Here is a 19,571-nt window from a genome sequence, read left to right on the forward strand (position 1 = left end):
AGGAAAAGGAACAGAAGTGATACAAATTTTTTGTTGCTTGTTTGTTTTAACTAGGAGAGTTGTAAGCTACCAGGAATATAGGTATGAGCCCTAAAAACAAACTACTCTAAATAATATAAAAACCTTGTGGAATCAGACTTTCTTATATTTTCTGGTTTTACTATTTTTATGCTTTCCTGCTCGTTCAGCCAGGGTTTTAATCTTATCTTTTAATATTTAACTAGCATTTTTAGGTGTTCTGTACCCAAAAGTCTTTCCTCGCATAGTTGTTCACCATGTTCTCAGAAACACACATGCACACACACACACACACACACACACACACACACACACGCACACACGCACACACATATAGAGCTGTATTTTTTTCAGCTTTATTTTTTATTCAAAATGAAAACAGCATATTTAAGCTCCATGGGTGGAACTATTTATTCTAATAAATTAGATAAATTTCTTCATTAAATAGAAAAAAAATAAATATGCAAATTGGTACCACTCTTAGAAAATGAAATGGTATCTTCACTCATAGTGAGTACTTCCTATGTGCCAAGAATGATTCTGGATCCAAGGGATTTAGTAGTGAATAAATCAGTCAATACTATCTGTCTTCATGGATTTTACATTCTAGCAGGAGGAGGCAGACAAAGTCAGATAAATGAAAGAAGCAACATGTCCTGAGATCTCAAATGCTAGAGGTCAAAGTAAAGCAAGTGACATAACAGGGCTGGCAAGTATGGTTGCTGCTATAATAAACTGGCCAGGAATGGCCTTACTGGTAAGGAGGCATTTGGACAATGCCCAGAAGTGGCCAAAAGGTGATGCCTGTGATATCTAAGGAAAGGAGCTTTCTAGACAAAGAGAACAACACCTACGGAGTTCCTGAGTTGGACATGTTAGGTTTGAAATGCCTGTTAAAAATTCAGGTAGACATGCTGATTAAGCAGCTGAATGTGAGATGGAGTTCAAGAGAATAACCAGGCTGGAGATATGTTTGGAGTCATCAGCACATAAATGATATTTAAAGCCACAGCTTGGATAAAATTATCAAGGGAATGAGTGTAGCTAGAGAAGAAATTCAAAAATTTAATGCCAGGCCTCTATTTTCACTAGGGTCCCAAGACTCTTAGTGGGATTTAAAAATATTGTTAGAGTTTAGAAGGTGATCTGGTGAACAGTAGTGCTCTTCAATGTCAGGTTTTGGAAATATTTCAAAGGTATAACTATTAGAGAATACATGTAGTATGATGGAAAGCAAAATCATTTAAGGAAAAGGGCTCAAGGAATGCAGAAGCCAATGAGTCAGAGAGCTTATTTATTTGGACCCCCACATCACAGTTATTACAAGACTGGTGCTTGAGAAAGTCACAAGGGCCCAGGGTCTAAATTCTTTAAGATATTTGAAAATGGATGCAAATCAATAGATTACTGTAAGAAGAAGAGATAATGGAGGATATCATTTGATGACATGGGATTCAAAGATGGATTCATATTAGAGAATAGGAAGTGACAATGGTCTGGAAACAGCATAAGGAATAAGGTCACTACTCCATCTCCAATCCCAGACAGGCGAGGTGTGGGAGAGAGAACCATCACCACTTGAGACAACAGCAGAGAAAGAAATGTCCTCAGGGCTAGGGACAGAGCACGGATTTTAGTGAGACCAAGAGCTAAAGGGAACACTTAGCAGAAGAGAAAGATTCAGGGCTTTTGCTGGTTACTGGCTATGATTTCAGGGAGGAGAATAAACAGTTTCTAGGAGCAAAAAGGATAAGGGATAAGGTCACAAAAAAAGGCATACAGAATTAGAGAGAAACGGAGTGGGACTTTGGTGATAAGAGGCAACCTGGAAGTCCTAGGTGTCTTGTGGACACTGATGTAGACAGAGTTAAAGGTCATACTTAATGAGATTCATCCCAAGGGTCCCAAGGCTGTGAACTTACCAAGTAGGGTAAGGTAAGAAATCTTGCTAAGAGCAAAGGCTGGGGTTGGTCCACTTCTCTCCAATCAATGATTATGTACAGAGATTTTAATATCTGAGAAGCAACCCTACAGGTAAGGGAAATATTCTAACCTTTTGTTCTTTTCATTGAAGATAGTTTCATTCTTTCCTTGAAGATTACAGATGACGAAACTAAAGCCCAGAGAACTGGGGTACCTCCTACCATGGGCCTATTCCCTTAGAATCATAAAGATGGAGGTAAAGCTCTGAAATGACTGGTGAAAGGAGTGCTTGAAGAATATCAATTTCAGTGTGACCTACCAAATTCATTGAAATAGCAAGTAAACAGGCAGATTCAAGGTCTAGAGCAGGATGCTAACAATGATAACGACAAAAATAGTTGAATTCAGGAAAGGTCACAGTGATTGTGTTTATATATTAACAATAAAACTCACTTCCTGAGTTCCATGCTGTGATAGGGTTGAGTGTGTGGTTAAGAGGTAGGTCTTGTGCTTCTAGTAATAAATCCTTTAGGATATATGCTTTACTATTTACATCTAGGGAACTGAAATTAATAGTCACAGCTCAATTTTATTAAGCACCAGGATGTATGGTATACATGTTATAAACATAATCTAAAAATTTTGAGGTTGGTATTGTTATTATTCCCCATGTAATCAATGAGGAAACTGACTCATAGAGTGATTAAGTCACTTGGATGAGGTTTCCAACTAGAAACTGGCAGACAGTCAGAGTGGCCAAAATGAAGAAATCAGGAGACTATAGATGCTGGAGAGGATGTGGAGAAACAGGAACCCTCTTGCACTGTTGGTGGGAATGCAAATTGGTGCAGCCACTCTGGAAAGCAGTGTGGAGGTTCCTCAGAAAATTAAAAATAGACCTACCCTATGACCCAGCAATAGCACTGCTAGGAATTTATCCAAGGGATACAGGAGTACTGATGCATAGGGGCACCTGTACCCCAATGTTTATAGCGGCACTCTCAACAATAGCCAAATTATGGAAAGAGCCTAAATGTCCATCAACTGATGAATGGATAAAGAAATTGTGGTTTATATACACAATGGAATACTACGTGGCAATGAGAAAAAATGAAATATGGCCTTTTGTAGCAACATGGATGGAACTGGAGAGTGTGATGCTAAGTGAAATAAGCCATACAGAGAAAGACAGATACCATATGGTTTCACTCTTATGTGGATCCTGAGAAACATAACAGAAACCCATGGGGGAGGGGAAGGAAAAAAAAAAAAAAAAAAAAAAAAGAGGTTAGAGTGGGAGAGAGCCAAAGCATTAGAGACTGTTAAAAACTGAGAACAAACTGAGGGTTGATGGGGGGTGGGAGGGAGGGCAGGGTGGGTGATGGGTATTGAGGAGGGCACCTTTTGGGATGAGCACTGGGTGTTGTATGGAAACCAATTTGACAGTAAATTTCATATATTAAAAAAAATAAATAAAAATAAAAATAAAAAAAAATAAAAAAAAAAAAAAGAAACTGGCAGAGCCAGAATTCTAATCTCATTAGAATGACTAGAACAACTTCAGTGCCTTCACTACTGTGCTATCCCGTAGCCCCCTTACCTGCAGTTTCACTTTCTATGGTTTCAGTTACCCACAGTCAACCAAGATCCAGAAGCAGATGATCCTCCTTCTGACACACTGTCAGAAGTTAAATAGAAGCCTAATGCTGTCATAATGTCTATGTCATTCACCTCACTTCATCTCATTAATAGACATTTTGTCATTTCACATCATCATGGGAAGAAGGTGGGTGTAGTACAATAAAATATTTTGAGAGACAGACCACATCCATGTAACTTTTATTACAGTATATTCTTATAACTGTTCTATTTTATTATTAGTTATTATTAATCTCTTAATGGGCCTAATTTATAAATTAAACTTTACCATAGGTACGTGTGTATAGGAACACACATAATATATATAGGGTTCGGTACTATCTCAAGTTTCAGGCACCCACTGAGGGTCTTGGAACGTATCCCCCATAGATAAAGGGGGACTATTGTACCACTTTAAAAGGCAAGGCTTCAAGTAGTATAAAGTGTATATATTTCTATATATATAACATATAATTATTATGTGTCATACATAATAATATATGTAAGTCAAATGAATAGAAGTCTTGACTTTGTCTTAACTCCCATGTTCTAATTTCCTTTCCTTTTTCCTTTAATAAGAATAATGTAAAGGAAGGAAAAAATAAGATAAAAACGGAGAGGGAGGCAAGCCATAAGAGACTCTTAAATACAGAGAACAAACTGAGGGTTGCTGGAGAAGAGGTGGCGGGGCGGGGAGGGGGCGGAGATGGGTTAAATGGGTAAGGGGTATTAAGGAGGGCACTTTTAGGGAGGAGCACTGGGTGTCATATGTAAGAGATCAATCACTGGGTTCTACTCCTGAAGCCAACACTATGCTGGACGTTAACTAACTTGAATTTAAATTAAAAAAAAATTATTTATTTATTCTAAAAAAGAATTGGGCAATTTTAATTTAAGAGCCCAGTAAATTATCATATACCTCTGAGAAAACCGCAAGATCGGCATTCTCCACAATTTAAGCTACATCCTCTTATTAAAGAGACCTCAGCAACTGTTTCAGACATTCAGTGAAGCTGTAACTTACTAAACAGTGTTAATACTGATGTCCAGAAAAAGCTTTGTTGGACAAATTTGTAGACTAAACCTGTAAAATGAACTAAAAAATTAACATGAATTTTAAAAAATATTCATAAAGTATTGATTATTTTTCACCCAAGACACAAAGCCAGGATCACACCTAGGTCACACCTAAAAAAAAAAATCAACATTTTTCACACTTCTCTGATAGTTAAGTAAGTCCTGGCCACAAATTTTCAGACATTTCTGACCTTACCAATAATAATAATAATAATAATAATAATAATAATAAAATTGCTATTATAAAAGAGTTGTTTGGCTGAAAACAAAGCAAAATAAAACAAAAATTCATATGAAACAAAGCACTGGTGAAATTTCCACTCTTATTTTATTAAAAATACATTTCATTTTAAGGAAAAAAGAAGAACTGCACTATAGCATTTGGAAATAATATTTTATTGAAAATTTTTATACTTTCAGCATGTTTAACCTTCCAACTCCCCTGAAGTTATATGAGTATTGAGAGACTTATATCATAAAACTAATAATCTGCCCAACAATTTGCTTTTAAAGCATATAAATGAAATGCATAACATTTTACTTATTTTTATGCTATCTCTGCAGTCTACACATAATCAGTGTAAACCAGAACCATACAAGAAAAGTGTCCAGTGCCCTTTTTTTGCAGGTATATATTCATTGTTGTTTTTGTATTTTATTTCCCTAAATTCATCTTTTTCTTTTAGCCTATAATGCAGAAAGAGATACACAGATACATATAGAAAAATATTCCATTTGGGTGGCTTCTTTTAATTTGTCTTCATTCATTCATTCATTCATTCATTCAACAAATGTTTATTAATGCCTAATATGTGCCAGTCACTGTGATAAGACAAGGAGCCTTCATCTCCCATGAAGTTATTATGGATCTATTAGTAAATATTCCAAATGTGTCAGCAGAACATTTTTGCATGGACAGAACCTTTAGCAAACCTCAAAGCACATCCTGTAGGTGACTGCCCATTCTGCAGTCCTTTGACTCACAATTTCATAATAATCTGTAGCTAGTAATTGAGATTCTCTCAATAAACATTTTAGAAAGATTTTGTCTTTTCTTTAGCACTAAAAAAAAAAAAAAAACTGTGGTCAAACTCCAATGTAGTAAGTTCCATGTAGATGGAAAAAGACTTAAATTTCTACATTCAGAGTAAAGCCATGAGAATTACTGAACCCTTCAATGAACTAAGAGGTGGCTCTAAAAAGGGAAAAAACATATGATTTATCTGAGTTTGATGGTATTTGAAAACAGATTTTTATCAATGCTTAGTATGATTCTGAATAAACTCTAAATATCATAGAACTTTCACTTATAAGGTAGTTAAGGGCTGCAAAACCTCAGCCTTCACAGTTATCAGATTTCAAGATTATACTATTTCACCTATTAGATCCTATGCTTTATGAAGAATTTTTGACAGCATTTACTTCTTCATATACATATTCTAGACTCAGTTGAGATCCACACATTGTTTACACTACCTGGGACCTCAAACTACCTGGTCAAGCCTTAAAAGAATTTAAGCTATGGATCAATTCAACATTCAAAAATTTTAAACAGATGTGTGTTCGACTTTAAACAGCATGTGTTCAAGATTCTGACATTATATTCACAAATATTAAAAGTACTGGTGAATATTGGTTGGATTAATGAAAATGTGGTGCTTGAGCCTCCATTTGATGCTTGAATTCCTTATAATAATCAAAGCAGAGAAACGCTGGCAAAATTGTAGTTGGATAAAGGAAATTTTATGCAAGAATGTCTTAAGAATGCAAGGAGAAGCTTCTTCTGCAAATTTTCAAAATCAATCAAAGTCCCACTCTACAAGAAGAGTTTTCTCTTAATGACAGCCTGAAGCTCAAGAACATGAGTAACAAGTTTAAAAAGAGGAAAACTACAAAACAGTTTCTTTGGATCAATAGCCCCCTAGGTCTGTCTTTAAGCAAGTCACCAAGTTCCAGAGAGTTAGCTTTTCAATCACCCTTAAGGGACTTTAAAGAATCATCTATATTTTCTTTTGAAGAATTATGTATTCTTTTAAAAAAACAATAACTCAAGGATAGAGGAAATTATAAAAGTATAAGAAATTTATGCTTATAATTTCCTAAAACCTTCAATATTCACACACATTAAAAACATCCAATCTGGGGCGTCTGAGTGGCTCAGTCAGCTCAGCATCCGACTTCAGCCTAGGTCATGATCTCGCCATTCCTGAGTTCAAGCCCCGCGTCAGGCTCTGTGCTGACAGCTCAGAGCCTGAAGCCTGTTTTGGATTCTGTGCCTCTCTCTCTCTGCCCTTCCCCTACTCATTCTCTCTCTCTCTCTCTCTCTCTCTCTCTCTCTCTCTCTCTCTCTCTCAAAAATACAGAAACATTAAAAAAATCCAATCTCTCAAGTTCAAATAAAAGAGCTGAAAATGAATTATTAGTATTTGTTTCTGAAATCTCTTTATATTTTGACACAGTATTTAAAGGAAATACTAGCTGTTTGACACTACATTTTAAATAATGTGAAATAATGAAAGTCACTGCGTTATTAACACTTACGAATGAGACTCACCATGTTCTTTCGGAAGTCCCATGGAAGAGGTGGTCATGGGTTGTAAGGGCAAGCCAAAGTTGATGGGGACGGCATATGGTGAGACCAACAATCTGTTTCCAGAATGTAAAGATAAAGCCTTGAGTGATTTCTAATCCCTATTTTGTAATACAAACGCTCAAGAACAATGTTATAATATTAGATGCTAATCACAGAGAAAAAAAACACTTGTCTCCTATCAGTAGAGACTATGCATGTTGGACCCTCAGCATTCTGCAGAGTTAGAAGCATGCAGTAGGCCCTCTATAAATATTATTGAAAATATATATTTATATGTAATTATGTTATTACATATAAATATATAATATTTATTGAATTAAGACAAAAATAATACCAAATTTTGCTGGCTCTGAGCATGGATAACAAATAGGAACATTTGCTTTCTGAATGAAAACAAAACTCAGAAAACTGAACAAACATCATATCTATTTATTCTCGCTTTCACAAGAGATTTTAAGTAACATGTTTCTTATCATGACTTAGTGAGATTTAACCAAGTCAGCTGAATCAAAAACTGGGTATCATGTAGAAATTTTAGCAAATGTACATAAGCAAAAGGAAGAAAATAAAAATTAGCCCTAATTCACCACCCTATTATTTTAGTCATATTTGTAAAACCTTAAATGCTTCTTAAGGGCCAGGCACGATTCTAAGTTCTGTCTGTCTTGCTGCATTTAGTGCTCACAAGATACTGGGTTTTTATTATTATTACACCCATTTTATTTTATTTTTATATTTATTTATTTATTTATTTATTTATTTAAATTCAAGTTAGTTAACATACAGTGTATTATTGGTTTAGGAGTAGAACCCATTGAATCATAACTTACATATGACACCCAGTGCTCATCCTAACAAGTGCCCTCCTTAATGCCTATCACTCATTTAGCCCATCCCCCCACACTAACCTCCCCTCCAGCAACCTCAGTTTGTTCTCTGTATTTAAGAGTTTCATATGGTTTGCTTCCCTCTCTGTTTTATCTCATTTTTCCTTCCCTTCCCTTATGTTCATCTGTTGTGTTTCTTAAATTCCACATATGAGTGAAATTATATATTTGTCTTTCTCTGATTTCTTATGTTTAGCATAATACACTCTAGCTCCATCCACGTTGTTGCAAGTGGCAAGATTTCATTCTTTTTGATCACCAAGTAATATTCCATTATATATATATATATATTCCATTATATATATATATTTAATTATATATATATTCAATATATATATATAATAATAATATATATATTATATATATTATATATATAATAATAATATAATATATATTATATATATAATATATAATAATAATATATATATTCCATATTCCATTATATATATATATATATATATATATATATATATATATATCTTCTTTTACAAATGAATAAACTAAGACATTAAATGGTTAAGTAGTATATAGTTCAAATGATCCCAGCTAGAAATGGGTGGAGCCAGGATTTGAATCCAAGTAGTAGGACCTCAAGAACTGAACTCCTTATAACTATTTTATACTAACTGTATTTGTCATAATTAACATATGTACTATTTCATACCTTCTCTGTTTATTTGCACATATATGTACATGAATCCTTTAGCTCATTTTTTTTTACTTAATATCATGAATTTCTTTATTTGTAAATGTACAAAATGTACACTGTCATTTAGACCCTTTACAAAGCATTCCATTATATGGATTTAACATACTGATGGTTTATTTACCAATTTCTTTTGCTGGATATTTGGGTTGCTTCCACTTTTTTGGTATTTATAAACAAGGATGAAAATCTTTGAACATTCATATTTGTGAACCTATCCAATTCTTTTCTTATTATAAATGTCTAGAAATTGAATTGCCAGTTCAAATGTTATATAAATATTATAGAAATTTTTAGGATTTTAGGGGCGCCTGAGTGGCTCAGTCGGTTGAATGTCCAACTTCGGCTCAGGTCATGATCTTGCAGTTTGTGAGTTTGAGCCCCACGTTGGGCTCTGTGCTGACAGTTCAGAGCCTGGAGCCTGCTTCAGATTCTATGTCTCCCTCTCTCTCTCTGCCCCTCCCCTGTTGGTGCTCTGTCTCTCTCACTCTCAAAAATAAATAAACATTAAAAAAAATTTTAAGAAATTCTTAGGATTTGAAAACATTTTGCCCATCAAAAAACTAGGGTCTCTGAGGGAAGACTCTGTGGCAGAGTTTTACATTTGGCATACAATTGATACTTAATAAATAGTAAATAAATGACTGACTTAATAGGATCCATTAGTCTATCTGTCACTCATGTGGTCACATGCAGTGGCCAAACAACTGAGGTATCACTAGTATGACCAAATCATACAGTCAAGGGAAAATATGAAAGTCTTGAGTATACAGTCAGCTTTGCAAAACCCCATTTAAAATTCTAGAATTTATTTGTATGTCATCAAGAATAGGGCCACAATACACTAATCAATCACAATTTTCTTTGATCTCTTCTATCTGGCCCATGGTTATATATTTAAATCTCCAAATTAGGACTATTAATTGCATTGTTCAATGATTCCCTATTAATGAAAGATCCTAACAGAAGCAGACCACAGTTCATCCACTTAAGCAAAATATTTTACAAACATTAAGGTGAAATGGCAGGGTCGTTTCAACTTGGATGTGAAATGCAGTGAGGGATTCTATCATTACTTTATAATCTTCTCATTTTATTATTCAATTGATCAGAATAGCCTAAATACAAACTGTCATATAACACACAAGAAACTCCCGAATGGTCACAAAACTAGGGGAAGAAGTCTGGGCTCACTTGCCCAAGTTACAGAATGCATTTACAGAAATACAGTTGTCATACCTTCAAATGCACCAAATATTATAAACAACAACAACAAAAATAGCTCTAAAAATAAGTGCATAGAAAATTAATTTCCTTGGTGGAAAATTAACATTTAGAATGCACTCACATTTATCACTATTGTCATAAAAAGAGCATGTTAATGTACGGTAATCTTTGAAGTTAGAATTCAAAGGTATATTGAAGAACTTCACTTCCTTAAATTTGAAAATTCAGAGGTATTCAATTTTGGTTTTGCTCTGCAAATCAAATGTAGAGAAATCTGGCAAAAGGAAATCATACATTTATAAGATTGTATTTCTTCATGTATTGTCCAAGGAAATTTCTTTTGTGGAGCCAATATTTTTACGGTCTACCTAAAAATATTATGTGTCTCCCTTAGAAATAAGTATTTTCCAAGGCATCTTCAGGGGAATTGTAAGTAGTTTATATACAGCTTCCCTCACAGGGGTCTATTCGTATTGAACAGAAATCTTCCAGAAGTCTCACAAAGAGTTGGGCAATTCATGCTAATTAGTGCTGGACTCTGTCCCTGCATTGTTAACAACCTCCTACCTGATTTCCAACTGATTCTATTGTCCTTTCTGTTGCTTATATCCTCATGGCTAAGTTTCCTTATCTTTATTATGTGGTGAACTAGATTTCAGTAAAAATTTCACTCTAATGGCATCTTATTTGTCTAGTTAAGCACAGGTTTTCTAATACCCTGAGTCACCATGTCCCAGAACACTTATTTGTCTTTCCTTCTGTATTCCCATCACACTTCTAACATTAATGAAATGAAGCTAACTGCAAGGTAGGAAACAAGTTACCGCCATAAGCTAGCTATAAATAAAGACAAAGCAACCCTAGTGGATTGAAGTTCAGGCTTTATGTGCCCCAGGCTGTTACCGGGAGTACATGGACCTGCTCTTAATTTCAGAGGGTGTTGATCTTCCTCATTAGGTAGGACATGTTTTCATTAAAAATGGGATGTTAGGGTGTTAAGAGACCTTTATCTTCCACCAGTTACAGAAGAAACAATTCTTTGAGAAAGACTCAACTCTCTTGAGAAAGACATACTGAAAGATACTCTACCTGATCAGATTTATTATTAATGAGTGCTCCACTTGTCCCTAAGTCATTATTATTCTTTCTTGAATCTTCAGTCCCATTGAAATATACAGAAAGTGGTAGATTTTCAAATTAGTTCAGTTAACTTTTCTAGTTATTAAAAGCGTACTTGAAATTCTAAACTATTTGGTTAAATTGGTCTATTTTTAGCAGTTACCACTCTGCTAGATCAACCTGGGTCTTGGTTTAAATTAAGGCCAAAAGCAAATTTTTTTTTAAACTGGTAAATTCCCAATATAATCATTTCTTTTCCTTTGCAATTAACATCTTCCCCTACCATGGATAAAACCAAACCCTCAGTATTAGAGCTTTACATAAATTCCACTCTTCCAAATTTGAATATCACATTACACTTATGCCAACAAAGTGTTGACTTCTGAGCATCAATCTCCTAGTGTTAAGCACAGATTGTTGGATAAATGTTGGAAGGTCCATGATATTCTTTATAGCCAGGGAAACATTTTCTCAAATTTTTATTATTTATTACTGTGCTAATTATCCCAAATTTCTGACGATGTTACATAATGAAATAATGTAAAACAAATGACTGAAAAACACATTTAACAGAGCAACATTGATAATCTACAAGTATAAATGTTCCTACAAAATGTGCTGAAGAACCTTTAGAGGTTCTGTAGCCCTAGGGCCAACAGTTATGTACACAATTGTAAAGTTACCTTGAAGATGACCGTGCTATTTAATGGAATAATGCGGAAAAGTAACTGACTCATCTCCACACACCTTTGGAAAGCAGAAGCAAATGCCTTCCCTGAAACTATGCTCTACAGGATCAGTCTCACCTTCCGTTAGAAAAAGACTAACTTTAAATTATTAAATTAAAAAAGAAAAATTATAACTTAACTCTGCTCCATAATTGCTGCAGAGGAGTTATTAAAATTCCAAACTTATGTAATATTATCATAAAATATGGCATTTTTCTCAAGAAAGCCACAAATTGGATTTGAGCTTATGCACTGTAAAACCCAGATGGTTAGCTTAACTACTCAGACATCCTCCAGTTCAAAAGTTAATTGAATTGAAAACTAAAATTTTGATAATTGATATGCTTTAAGGGACTCAAGCAGAAGGACAAATTAGGATCCCGCACGACGTGTTAATAGACTTGAGAAACTACAATTGGTCAGGAAGTATTCGCATAATAGAATAAAACTATACATTTTCTATAGGTTAGGTAATTACACATTACCTGGACTTAACATGGTGCTGATGCTTTTCTTTCTCCATTTTTTTACCCACTGATTCAATATTAGTCACTATTTTACCCAGTTTAACTTGTTCTGGAATTTAAAAAAAAAGAAAAAAACCTTTAATTGTATCCTCTTCGTTTTCAAGTTCTAAGGCGTATTTTGAATTAAATTGCAAATTGCAGATTTTTTAATAACAAGAGGTACAATATTTTTCAAACAAATTACTAACACAAAGATACTCTAAAAACACATTTGAGTGGTTTTTTTTCACCCCACGCTCCTCAGATGTTTTGCAATTACCAAAATTTAGTACTGAAGGTATAGAGTAAATGAAGCGCATATATCAGAAAGGAGATAGCTCCCCAAGAAATGTCTGCAACAGCACAGTACATACAAATGAATACCAAAGCCCCGTTTATACATATCAGCATTATTATCACCATTATCGTCATGAGTCTTAGCTTTTATGGAGAGCTTGCTATTTTAAAATAATTTAGCAATCGTTAGTTAATGTAAGTAGGAATACTCATCAATTTGATAAAGCAAAACTGATGTCCAAAAAAGGCAAAGTTCTGCTTTACAAAAAATTGAGGTTTTAAAGTCTAAAGAGAAATTTACATAAATATTTTTAAATACCTATTCCTTTCTATTTTATATAGATAATAGGACTAATATAGTTTGAAACATTATCACAAAATATTAATTCAATATCTATTAAGCACGTTCTAGCTACCTGCTCAAGTATAAGAAAGATACACTAAAGATACAGGAAACTTATGAAGTGAAACCCTCTGTTTTAAAAAAATTTACAAACTAGTTGGTGTGTCAATACTAACAGAAGAGCACAGTTGACTATCTTATGTTAATTTAGATTTAAAATATATAACACAAATACAAAAATTTTGGAGAAACAGAATCTAACAGAATGTTAAAATTTACTGACTATTTATATACCAGGGATGTTGGTTAGCCTTCCCCATAAATTGTCTCACACTTAAGCCTCAGAACCAGTTTCTGGCGCTTTTGTTTGTTTGTTTTTTGGTGAAGTGCAATGATTACTCTCTTTTACATGGAAGGAGAACAGCTTACCCAAGATCGGGGAAGTTAAAAAGTACAGAGACAGAGCTCCAACTTCTATCCCTCTGACTGTAAGTTCCTTCATCACTACAGCCCCTGCAGCTCAGGGGGCTCCCCTCAGCTGCCTAATGAGGGAAAGAGGACCGTTTCTTTCTTGCTTACTTTGGAGGGTAATAGAGCTCAAAAGACATACTTTATATAAAGACACTAATAGATGGAGAAATAGAGGAAGAAGTAGGGAAGGAATTTATAAGTTTGAGTCTTAAAAATAGAAACATTTAAAAATATTTGCCATATGCTAAATGTGCTAATTCCTATACATGGGTTATCATATTTTACTCTCACAAGCACAATACAAATTAGGTTCTATTATTATCCCCATTTTACAGATGAGGAAAATGAGTCAGAGAAAGAGATTAACTTCCCCAAGGTTATATAGCTAACAGTAGGTAGAGTCAATATTCAAACCCAGGTAGGCAGTCCTTGGAGCCTGCATTGTTAATCAATATGATACTCAATATGCATATTTATTTTATTTCAGTAATATCTACTGAGTGAAAATTGCTATGCTAACTCCTAAAGAGGGGAGATATAAGACATAACAATTAATAAAACATGATTGGCACTTTCAAGGGACAGCATGACTAACAGCAAAAATTATTGCAGAAAAGCAAAGGAGCAAAAGGATAGGGAGGAAAGATCACGAGAACATGTGATCCAGAGATCTAAGGAGTGAATTTTATAGTGATGCTAAAGAAAGTAAGATTGGGTTACTATAATAATTAATAAAGCAAAAGATATGCCCATTTGGGGGGGGGTTAAATTCATTTTTTTAGTAATCTCTACACCCAACATGGGGCTTGAACCCACAACCCTGAGATCAAGAGTTGCATGCTCTTCTGAGCCAGCCAGGCGCCCCTATACGCCCATTTTTAATAAAATCTGTTAAAAAACTTCAGGCATAATCCATTTAAATGCTAAACTAAAAGCCTCTACAGTAGCATTTAACTAAATCATGTTAGGACTGCATCCAAAATTTAAAAAAATAAGTATAGTTATATCCCTTTAAAAAGAGGGATTTCTAGAAAGGCAATTAAAGCATATAAAAAATCCAACATTACTTCTAATTAGCTTAATAAACCTTTGGATGGGGAACCAGACTTATTGTATGCCTTTGGGCAAATTATATCATCTCAGAGTTCATAACTATTCCCTTTATGTAAAATCTAGTCTCTAAACCAATTACATCAAACTCAAATTCAGTTCTAGAATGTAAATTATAAATCACCTCTGGTTAGAATAATTGGTAAATAAGAGACAAACAGGGAGACTCGGAGAAGAAAATGCAGGTAAAGCAATAAATTTTTAGGGCTTTTGTAATGAAATCAAACATATGGAACATAAGGCATTGGAACTGCCAAAGGACTCTAGTCCTTAACACTATGTACCATGCTTTCTTCAGAGTTCAGCTGGAATGGACCATTCATTCACCTGGAATCAATCATCCATTTGATTTCCTTCACTTCTGAGTACTTCACCTGTCTCTTCATGGACTCATGTTGCCTTGCCACCTCCAGCTGTTGTGCATGCCCCACAGCTCTTTCTTTGGCTGCCTTCTAACCCTTTACTTGAATGATCTAGCCAATGCCCATGGCTAAATTAATCAACTAAATGTAGATGCCTCACAAAATCTATGTATCTTGCCCAGCCTGCTCTCAAGTGCCAAATTTGAATAACAAACTATCTCTATATATATGTCCCAAGACATCCCAATTAACATTTCTCTCTCACAATTAATGACACTACCATCCATCCATCTACTTGGAAGTTACTTATACTCATTCTTCCTCAGTTTCCTCCTACAATCAGTCATTAAATCCCTTCCATCCTTTCCCAAACATAGGGCCTCAAAACGGACCTTTGTCTTCTCTCCTTTGAAAACTAATACCTTCCTTCCTTGGATTCCTGCCTCCAACCAAAATACCCTCCAATCCATCCTCCTTACTTTCCATGAGTAATCCTTGATTTTCAAGTTAGGGATTTTAAATTATCATTGTCATTTTTTTAACTTTTTAATTCATTATCATGGGTTTTCACTTATTTTTTAATGTTTATTAATTTTTGAGAGAGTGTGTGTGTGCACGTGTGCACAAGCAGGGGAGGGGCAGAGAGAGAGAGGGCGACAGAGGATCAGAAGCAGGCTCTGTGCTGACACCAAACATCGAGATCATGACCTTGAGCCTAAGTCAGACACTTAACCAACTAAGCCACCCAGGTGCACCTCATTGTCATTGTTTTAAAATTTAATTTCACTGTAATCAGAGAACATGAAGTATAATTCCAAATTCTTTGAAGTTTATTGATTCCTACTCCATAAAACAGTGTGTAGTCAATTTTTCATAATGTTCCATATTTGTCTGAAAAATATATATCCTCTCATTGTTGTTCTATATTGATCTAATAAGTTGACTTTTTTTTAAGTTTATTTATTTATTTGAGAGAGAGAATGTGTGAGCAGGGGAGGGGCCGGGAGAGAGGGGGAGAGAATCCCAAGCAGGCTCCATGCTCTCAGCGCAGAGCCCAACAGGGGGCTCAAACTCACAAACCTTGAGGTCATGACCTGAGCCAAAACCAAGAGTCACATGCTTAACAGACTGAGCCACCCAGGCACCACAATGAGTTAACCTTCCTAATGTAGTTGTTTAAATCAAATTTTATAACTTTACTGATATGTATACACATATAATTTATCTTTTGCTGGACCATTTGAAAGTAAGCTGAAAACAGTATGACATTTCTCCTTTAAATATTTCATTACATAGCTCCCAAGAACAAGTACATTTCTTACACATTCATAATCCCCACCTAAGGATTTAACATTGATAAAATAATATTATCCAATAAATTGCCTATAAAAATTCCCCTAACTGTCCCCCAAATACCCTTTATAGATGCTTATTTATTTAAATCCAGGATCTAAACAAGGATCATATATATCTCTTAGATCTATTTAAACCTAGAAATTCCCTGTGAATATGGTAGCCACCAGCATATAACTACTGAGTCTTAAAATGTGGCGATTCTAAATTAAGATATACTATATGTATAAATACAGTCTGAATTTCTAAAATTTACTACAAAAATGTAATATTTCAAATTAAAATTTTATAGTAATTAAATACTTAAGTAATATCTTCCTATATTGAACTAAATAAAAATATGTCATTGAAATTAATATCACCTGTTTTTCTTTATCTTTTTCCATGTGGCCACCAAAAAATTTTAAATTGCATCTGTGGTTTGCAATGCTTTTCAACAGGACAGTACTGACCTAAAACATTCCTCCTATTCTTTTTTCATCTTGAAGGCAATCTGAATTCTCCCCATTGTTTCTTTATGACTAGATTAAGACTAAGCATTTTTGACTGGAAGAGTACAGAAGTGTATGGTGTCCTTCCTACACATCCTATTAAAGCTCATCAAAAGGTGTTGCTAAATTTGGGCATTTGATTTGGGTGGCAACTGTCAAATATTTCTATTATGAATGTACATTTTCCTCTTGTAATTAATAAATAATTTCTGGCTGATACTTTGGCTGTTCCAAAATTCTAATTCGGGTGGCTAAAAGCAACCAATCTTAGTTAAGCTAGACCAGTGGAATTTAGTAGGAACCTAGTTTTCTGGAACTTAGAGTTTTAATAATTCAGGTATTGGATACTGTAAAAGGTAATGTGTTCCCCATCACAGGTATTTCCTGGCAGAGACTGGACAGGGACTTTCCAGAAAACATTAATTAAGGAACTTTGTATCATGAAAATAGTTGGGCTAGAAGAATGTTAATGTATCTTCAATGCAGAGATTTAATGATACTAAGAAAGTGCTTCACACAGGTTAAATCCAGATCCTTTTCATTCAAAAAATGAGATTTTAGGTTTTGTATACTGAGTAATTATAAAATGCTTTTCTTTTTATTTTATTTTATTTTATTTTATTTTATTTTATTTTAAATATATGAAATTTATTGTTAAATTGGTTTCCATACAACACCCAGTGCTCATCCCAAAAGATGCCCTCTTCAATACCCATCACCCACCCTCCCTTCCCTCCCACCCCCCATCAGCTCTCAGTTTGTTCTCATATAAAATGCTTTTCTCACCTTTCTCTCTTTTTAGGACCCACTGTTTAAATTATATTCAATCTCATATGAATTAGAATAAAATTTAAAACTTAATGTTGCAAATTTAAAGACAGATTCATTAGTCAAGAATGACAGATTGCAATTTACTGACATTTCACATTCTAGTGTGTGGGCTGGGTGGATGTCATATGATTTTCTACTGTTGGAATTTCTAGCACATGTGTGTTATATAGAATGCCAATTCCTCCCTAGATTGTGAACTCTTTCATGGTCTCTTGAGGACAGGGATTGTGTTTTTATCCAACATCCACTTATTCAATCATTAATTCAACAAATATTTACCAAATGCCTCTAATGTGACAGGCAGTCTGCTAGGCACTGGGGATGCAAGACATAATGTGGGGATTATGAAGGTTATATCCTAGGGAATTCAATAACTAAATAATTAATTACACAAATAATTGAGTACTTCCAATTGCAGTGCTAAAAAAAATCTATTTCCATTATCTCATACATTTAAGACAAGGAATGAAATACATCCTTTCGCTTTTCTAATTAGGAGCCTATTCATGGAGAGTTAAAGGCAAAGATAGAAGCAGAAGCAAGATTTCACTGCTATGAAGGAATAAACTCATTGGAAATAATAAATGTAGACTCTCTTTTTAAAAAGTGTGGTTTGAAGAGGAGGAGAGAGATGAAATGACCATCATGGGGACATAAGTTTGAGAAAGAATGTTTTGGTGTCGATATATTTTTAAGATGAGGAGATTTTAGGATGCTTATAATATTGTAAGAAAGGAAAAAGTGGAGACATAAACAAAAGAAATAATATGTAATAGACAAGGTAGGTTCCTGGCAAGAAGGAAGGCATGGGATAGAATTTACCCATATTCTAGAGAAAATAGATATATTTTCTTTTCAAGAAGGTAGATAAGGTTTTAGGTAGCTATGAATAAGTTTCTAAAGAGTTCACTATCAAGAACTGCATTTTTTCCATGAAGTAGGAAGTGAGATCATTTACTGGGAGAGGGGTGTAGAAGTTTGATAAGGATCTTCAGGAGAGTGGCAAAGATTTGAAATAAACAGTAAGTGTGGTGGGTAAACAAACTGACCAAGTTTAAATAAAAGGTTTTAACTCTGATTACCTCAAACGCAGTCATCACAGCTATCACTTCAAAACAAAACAGAACAAAACCTTCTCTTTGCTTTATAGGAAAATGATTAAACTGGCTGTCTACACATAGTTTGCACTTCCTCATCCCCACTTCCAATCCACTCCCAGTAAAGGTTGCTCAGACACCATATCAAGGGCACAATGACTTCCATGCTATCACTCCCACTGGACAAATCTCTGTCTGCTTTTTCCTGGGCAGTACACAATGGTTAATAGTAACCCTCCTATGAAGGGATTACATGACACTTTCTTCTGGTTTTGCTCCTAGGAAAACCAGGCTGCTCATTTTCAATATCTTTTGCTGACTCATCCTCTTTTATCAACCCTCTAAAGGGTTGAGCCTCTATCACAAGCCCTTTTGTATTAATTTCACTTGTTCCTTAGGAAACTTCATCCAGGTCCTTGGACAAATTATGTCCATATACCAATGACTCTAAAACTTTATTGTCTGTACCACATCTGTCCTCAAAATTTCGCTCGTGTATACAGCTGTCTTACATGTGAACTTGCATGTTAATAAGTATCTCTAATATATTTAACAGAACTCTTGATTTTCTCTCCCAAACTGTTCTTTCTTGTATTTCTCATGTCTGTAAATGATATTATCATACAGCCACCCATTCAAATCAGAATCTCATTAACTATCACTAAGATATATCTCTAATTTGGCCATTTCTCTCCAATTTCACTAATACTACAACAATTGCCAGTATAATACTGCATAGAAAACCAAACCAAAAATCAGTGGATTACAAGTTTAGATTTTTGTTGCTCACAACT

At 34.5% G+C, this 19,571-nt stretch overlaps 1 protein-coding gene across 8 annotated transcripts in view; it reads right to left on the bottom strand.

Annotated features, from left to right (window-relative positions):
* IQCM (IQ motif containing M) overlaps positions 1-19,571 on the bottom strand; it is a 649,280-nt gene that overhangs the window by 510,592 nt on the left and 119,117 nt on the right. For all 8 annotated transcript variants that reach the window (XM_078445704.2, XM_078445701.2, XM_078445702.2 and 5 more), the window contains exons 6-7: positions 12,402-12,492; positions 7,211-7,302 (exon numbers count right to left, since the gene is read on the bottom strand). In XM_078445704.2, coding sequence (XP_078301830.2) covers positions 7,211-7,302; positions 12,402-12,492 — 183 coding nt within the window. The remainder of the gene's footprint in view (positions 1-7,210; positions 7,303-12,401; positions 12,493-19,571) is intronic.

This window comes from Panthera onca, chromosome B1 (assembly GCF_046562875.1).
Source record: "Panthera onca isolate mPanOnc1 chromosome B1, mPanOnc1 haplotype 2, whole genome shotgun sequence".
NCBI lineage: Eukaryota > Metazoa > Chordata > Mammalia > Carnivora > Felidae > Panthera > Panthera onca.